The sequence below is a fragment of the Dipteris shenzhenensis genome, chromosome 21 (genome assembly GCF_047967505.1).
Source record: "Dipteris shenzhenensis isolate YYH24624 ecotype China chromosome 21, Dip_SZ_1.0, whole genome shotgun sequence".
Taxonomy (NCBI): Eukaryota; Viridiplantae; Streptophyta; class Polypodiopsida; order Gleicheniales; family Dipteridaceae; genus Dipteris; species Dipteris shenzhenensis.
In genome coordinates this window covers 27,573,775-27,580,866 of record NC_141616.1, presented here as the reverse complement: position 1 = coordinate 27,580,866, position 7,092 = coordinate 27,573,775, and the positions used below count along the sequence as shown (strand labels likewise).

Genomic DNA, 7,092 nt, shown 5'->3' with positions numbered 1-7,092 from the left:
TGCTTGGCCAAATACAACACCATGTCGTTCGTTATGAGATACAAAACAGGGGCTCCCTACACGCCCATGTCATATTGTGGGTCCACCATGATGACCGTCAGCGAATTGCAAATGAGATTGCAGCTTACGTCCCCAGGGACGAGGCCCTGGATCCTCGAAACAAAAGACTGCGAGAACTAGTTCTCAGGAAGCAGTTGCACGTATGCAGGAAAGTGTGCTATGTCGGACCGTCACACCACAGTTGCAAGCACAGCTTCCCTTTCGCAACACAGCCAGAATATGAACCCATCCTCGACCCTCTGACACAACGTTGGTTGTATTACCGGCCGGGACATGAGCACCAAAACATCGTCCCTTACCACCCTTCCGTGTTACTGTTGTGGGGTGCACACATGAACATACAGCGGGTGACAAACTCTTCAATCTCTCACTACCTCCTCAAGTACGCGATGAAATCTGAACCAATGGGAAAACTGAACATCCGTTCAGAAGACACGTCGCGTTTGGGGTTGCAACATCTCGACGAAGTAAAGCTGAAACTCATCGCCGCAAGCCTCCTATCAAAACCAACCTCTCCAACAGAGGCCGTGCTAAACTGCATGCAGATACCAACAATCACAAGGAGCGAGACCGTTCACTATGTCGACTCCTCGCCACCATCTCTAAGACAACGCATCATCTCGCGAAACAACAATGTCACCCTGCACCTGGTCGACATATACTGCGGGAGACCGAGCGTCATCGAGGATAGCACGTTCTACGATTACCATAGGCAATATGTGATCCGAAAGCCCAAGGAAACGCAACGTGGAACGGTCGGTCTTGACCTCTTAGGCAACAGGATCGCAAAATGTGAGTGAGTAGTCAGATTCACTGACTACCACCCTGGACATCAACCAGAGGGGTACTTCTACAACGTGCTCTTGCGAAAACTCAGCTTCAGGAATGAAACGGAGCTCATATCACCTGCCAACACAGCTGGATCCTACTTTGTCGAATGCCAAATGCGCGGCCTCATATTGAGCAACGAGGACCTCGAGATGTATGTGACCGAATACACGCAAAGGAACTTGCTAGCGACTGACCACATGGACCAGTTGATCAATATGATATTGCAAAAGGTTGCGATCATTCGAGACTGCCCGATGGAAGCGCCTAACATCGACTAGCAAACCGTCGAAGGGCCAACACGCGCGAGGATGTTGGAAAAAATGGCCGAGTTTCGCACCGTCGCCAATGCCGCATTGACAGTAGAACAACAAAGAGTCTTCGAAAGCCTAGCTTCAACAAGCTCGGGGCTGCACGTTGTTTGTGGAACACCAGGTAGCGGCAAAAGCTTCTTGATACGGTACTATGTTTCACATCTGGTAGCGCAAAACAAAACGGCAATACTCTGTGCATCAACAGGGGCGGCTGTGACGCGGCTGAGCGGGATTGCAACCACTGTACACTACCAATTCAAGATCCCTGTGCGCAGCAGTCAGTACCCACTGAACATCCATGAGACGGATGAGCGACACCTCGCAATCAAGGAAGCCAACACGATCATCATTGACGAGATGTCCATGCTAACAAGGATGACTTTCGATCTCGTGGTAAGACAAATCGTCAATGTGACTAATGGCACATTGCATGAGCCATTCAGACACAAAATGCTCATAATTTTTGGTGACCTGGCGCAATTACCGCCAGTCTGCAAACACCGCGAGGATCTCTGCGAGCCGTGCCACATCACGTCCTCTGCGCACTGGGTTCAAGCGAAAATGTACCACATGCAATTCTCGGTGCGACATGCACGAGACATGCCGTTCCTGGCATTCTTGCATACCATAAGACTCAGGACGCCCACAACTGACGAGATTTCCGACTGTTTGGGGCAGTGCATTGTCGACAAGGAAGGTGCATGCCACTTCATCGATGCCGAAACAACCATCATTTGCACGCACAGAGTCGATGTCGCTACCTTCAACGATGAGCTTGTGGAGAAATTCAACACTCCCGAGATGATTGTGCATGTTCAAATACACAGTAACGCCGCGAGCGATCTAGCTCTCAAAGAATGGTTGGAGGACAAAAGCTTCAACGAGATAGGAAAAATTTGCGTGGGGGCGAAGGCAATGATAACGGAAAACATTGACCTCGCAATAGGTGCCGCAAATGGAGCAATGTGCAAAATCAAGAGCATCAATGCAACTACAGGGGAGAAATCAACGGTATCACTGTCGTCGTGGACACAATAGCGGCCGTGCTCACATTACGACGCTCGAAGCATCAGCGAAAGGCAATAAATGGAAAATGGTTCCACAAGTCCACATTTCCACTAACCCTAGCATACGCTATCACGGGACACAAATCCCAAGGCGCAACCATATCCAACAAAGCGTTGCTCATATTTCGAGGAGTGTTTGCCCTTGGCCTAGCATACGTGATGTTGTCCAGAGTGACTGAGAGAACGAGGATGCGCATCTTACATTGCCCACATCCAGACATATTCAGACCAATTCCACGAGAGTTCTCACAGCCGACAACACAACCACGCGCATAAAGGTATTCACTACCAGAGATTGAAAAAGGCAGAGACAAGTCATGAATATGTTACGTCAAACATGCATGCAAGGAAAATGGTTTTAATATCTTGTCTGTTGTTGAGAACAGGTGCAGAGAATCAGAAAGCTCGGGACATTGTAGCATAAGACATGGACGCAGACAAGGTAAATTCCACCAGCATGAAAGAATGTTTTTTTCTTAAAGATTTAAAAAGACGGCTCATTTGAAAAGACGGTGTAATAAGTCGTGCCTGCAAGCAGCTATTTGAGCTATACAAAAGCAACGCGAAGGCAACAAAACCTCCACCAGCAAAGAGGAGGTTCTTCTTAACCACAAAGCAATTCCGGCTAGCAAACAATGCAGGAGAACGTCCGGGAGCTTACATCAACGGCTTCAACACGTATGCGGAACTACGCGACTTCATTGACAACTGCAATAGGCGTTTGCCAGCTAAAAGAGAGCCGGGAGGCTTGAGATTCGCAAATGGTACGTAATGCTTCCGAAAATTAAAAAAAACCGCAACAATTGAGAAAAAGAATTAACGAGATGCAAGAGCAACAAACTCATCATGGATTGCACTTCTCCTGCAGGACTCCTCAAAGAGATCCTTGTCGAGCTTGACATTGAGTTCGATGAGACCGATAGGATGATGGAAAGTTTGGAGGGGCAAAAGCTACTAGACACGAAGACGAAAGGGATCACAGCGTATGCATGCGAGCTGCTGCATTACGGGTACAACGTATCCTTGGAGTTGCTGAGGGACACGACGCGCGATCAAGGAACGGCTATACTCGAACAATTCATGGAACAATTTGGAGGGACGCACGACGCGATGCACCCGGTGACGACAATGGAGAAGCTTACGTATATTTTCGACAGGGACTTATACGAGGAGCGCTTCAGTATTGGAAACGATCCTTTAACGCCAACAGAGAAAAACCAGGGCAAGTAAATAAATGCATTCTTTTATGGACCTCAAACGAAAAAAAAAAGATCGAAAACCTCGATGACTAACGTAATTGTCAATGTTTACGCAGGTACGACATTGAAAGACGCGAGCCTCGAGATGAAGGAGGAGCCTCCACTGAAGCGCCCGCGCAAGGGAATCGTGCGAGCCTCGTCGTCTACTGCATCACGTGCAAGCCCAACAACAGAAAATACATAGGGAGCATGACGGACCTGCCACGGAGGATCAAACAGCACAATAAAAAACCACCGGCGAAAATGAAAGAGGACTTGCAGCGTTACAAGCCCTTCAAAGAAAATTTCGAAATCAAAGTTTTGGAAACAACAAACACTGTAGACAAAGCACGAACTTTAGAGCAGTACTACATAAGGAGCCACAACACAGTAGGTCCATTAGGTTACAACACGCTCGAGGGCCATCCGGCTAGAGCGCGGAAGTACTATTTTCTAAAGCGTAGGAACATAATTTGACCCAAAAAATAAACATTTGTGCCTTCGAAAAAAGGGATCCAATGAAGTTGCAAATGGTGCTGGAACTTTTGTCGTACATGCAATGCAGCTTTGGGTTTGGATTATTCCTGTCACAGTTGCATGCTTCTGTCTCAATTTGGTTTTCATTTATTATTTATACATTTCTGAAATACATCTCCCCGTCGTTTGCTCGAAGTGGAATGACAATAGATTTGCTTACAGTGCAAAGAATAGGAATTTGTCTTCCTCCGAAAAAAAGAAAAACTACGTTTTACTGTCGACATGAACAACATCAAGTGCAAGCAGGACTGGATGATAACGAAATCTCTAGAAAAGGTTGCATGCAATTGAACATCAATCTTCTGCATCATTTCTGACAACGTGACTCATGTGAACCTCAACAAGATAGCAAAAGAGAGAAGTATTCATCAAGAGCCCAGCTGGCCAAGCAATCTAGTTTAAATATGACGCCTTGTTGGAATGTGCTGAAGGTATGTACTTGTCTCCCTTGATGTTTAAAGATCTCCAAAGATCTCCCCTGCCCCCCCTAGTCTCTCAAATTTTCATACGATCTTGGAATGCATTAAAGGTATGTACTTGTCTCCTATAAAAGAGGGACCTTGCTTCTTAAATTAGGATGTGTAAAGATCTATTAATTTTTGCCGTAAATTTTGATGAGTGTGATGAATAATTTTAATAAATTGTGTTATAAGGGATGCATTTTCAATGGAGGATGCCTTAATACACATAAAAGCACTGGGCTATAATTGGCTAATGCTCCATAAGGAAAAAATAGCCGAGCTTAGCAACAATCACCATGGCCGACAGGAAATAGGTATATCCGGTATCCTCTTAAAGAGGGGGACACCTGTCCATGTTGGGCCAAGTTTTGTATAAAGTTTATCTCAGTCGGGCTCAGCTGCTTGGCTGGGCTGGTGGCCGTAACCCAAGCTCTTCACTGCAGCAATCGCCATAGCCAACCTCAAGCTCTGGCTATGGCGCTCCCACCTCCTCCTCCTCCTCCTCCTTCTTCTTCTTCTTCTTCTTCTTCGCCATCCCGCCCCCTCCTCTTCTCCGTCAATGGCTCCCCCTTCCTCCTCCCCTCCCCCGATCCCTCCCTCACCTTGCTCTCTTTCCTCCGCCTCCACACTCGCTTCTCCGGCACCAAACTCTCCTGCTCTGAAGGTAATTCCCCCCTCCCTCTCCTTTCCATCCAGCTCCAAATCTTTCTTTTGAGACATTCCTCTTTCCTTTACCCCTCACAGGTGGCTGCGCCGCTTGCCTCGTCCTCCTCTCCACCTACGACGTTTCCTCTCGCCGGGTTGAAGAGTTCACCGTCAATTCTTGCCTCACCTTGCTTTGCTCCCTCGATTGCTGCGCCGTCACCACCATCGAAGGGCTCGGCAGCACGCAGAAGGGATTCCATGCAGTGCAGGAGAGAATCGCCGGCTTCCATGGCTCTCAGTGCGGTTTCTGCACTCCTGGAATGTGCATGTCCATGTACGGCTGCTTGCGCCGTGCTCAATCGAAGAAATCCGATGGCCAACCTCACAAGGACCTGCGCACGCTGCCGAACCTTTCCGTGGCAGACGCACAGAAGGCAATCGTTGGAAACTTGTGCAGATGCACGGGCTACAGACCTATACTCGACGCTTGTAAGAGCTTCGCTGCAGACGTCGACGTAGAAGACCTGGGCATAAACACGTTCTGGACATCTGCTAAAGACGCCGATGTTAATCTTCTGCCTGCGTACTCTCCGGGGAGAGATCCTGTCTTCCCGCAATTTCTGATCGACGAGCTGAATTCGAGAGCACTATCGGCTTCCTGCGACCGTGGACTGGCTGCTCTGAATATCAAGTATCTAGACGCAGCTCCAAACGGCGGCGAAGAGAGGCTCTGGATTGAGACTCCTACTTTAGAAGCCGTTTTCGAAGCTTTGCGACTGCATCAGGGGCTCGATCACGGCAGAACTGGAGTGAAACTGGTCGTGGGAAACACGAGCTCCGGCTACTACAAGGATCAGAAGCCGAAGGTGTACATCGACATTAGCCATGTTCCCGAGTTGCTAACACTTGCAGAGACGAGCGATTCGATAGAGGTTGGATCTGCTGTGAGTATCGCGAAGCTGATCGATGCACTGGAGGACAAGTCGCGGACTGCACAATCTGCCAATGCTTCGGTGTTTCGAGGGATCGCTTCCCACCTGGAAAGAGTGGCCAATCCTCATGTGCGCAATCGCGCCAGCATCGGCGGTAACTTGATCATGGCTCAACAGTTGTCGTTCGACTCGGATCTGGCGACTCTGTTCTTAGCTATAGGTGTGACTCTCAAGCTGAGAAGTGCCAATGGAAAGGTCTCCGTTTTGCGCATGGATGACTTCTTACAGAAGGGTTCGCTAGAGCCTGGTGTAATATTGGAGTCGATTTCTATACCTTTATCGCGTGATGAACGTGAAGAATTGGCAGAAGTTCTTGGTGACAGAAATCCTCACGATAATTCCTGCACGACGCGCTGTTTCAAGAGCTACAGGGCCGCCCCACGTCAACTGGGAAATTCTTTGGCACTTCTCAACGCTGCTTTCCTTGCAGACGTCTCGGCCTCATCCGAAACAAATCCATCCGGTGAAAAGCATACGATCATCGACGTAAAACTGGCGTTTGGTGCATTTGGACAGAAGCACGCGATTCGAGCACTTACAGTAGAAAGTTTCCTTATCGGCAAAACGATGAGTTCGGAGGTTCTCCTTGAAGCCATCGAGATGTTAAAGACTGAGATAGCAGCTCCTTTGAAAGGAACAAGGAAAGCCAGTTTCAGGTCTAGTGTCGCCGTTGGCTTCTTATTTGATTTTTTCCGACCAATGTTGCCGGAAAAGCTGAGGCACCCTTTGGCCAATGGTTCACTCAATGTTTCCAACGGAGATGAAGTAAGGCTTTCCAACGGAAAGCAGAACGCCTCCATAGAGTCCAACCATTCAAAAACATGCACTGATGGGATTCACATATCTGGGAAACAAACTGTACCACCTTGTGAGGAGAACTATTCAGTTGGCAAACCGATACAAAAGTTCGAAGCTAAAATTCAAGCAGCAGGTAGATAGCGCCCTATGTT

At 48.2% G+C, this 7,092-nt stretch overlaps 1 protein-coding gene across 1 annotated transcript in view; it reads left to right on the top strand.

Annotated features, from left to right (window-relative positions):
• Positions 1-4,979: 4,979 nt before the first annotated feature.
• The window catches only part of LOC147888705 (putative aldehyde oxidase 2), a 34,832-nt gene continuing 32,719 nt past the window's right edge, over positions 4,980-7,092 (top strand). Inside the window, exons 1-2 of the mRNA XM_087392122.1 lie at positions 4,980-5,169; positions 5,250-7,073. Of these exons, the coding sequence (XP_087248248.1) occupies positions 4,980-5,169; positions 5,250-7,073 (2,014 nt within the window). The remainder of the gene's footprint in view (positions 5,170-5,249; positions 7,074-7,092) is intronic.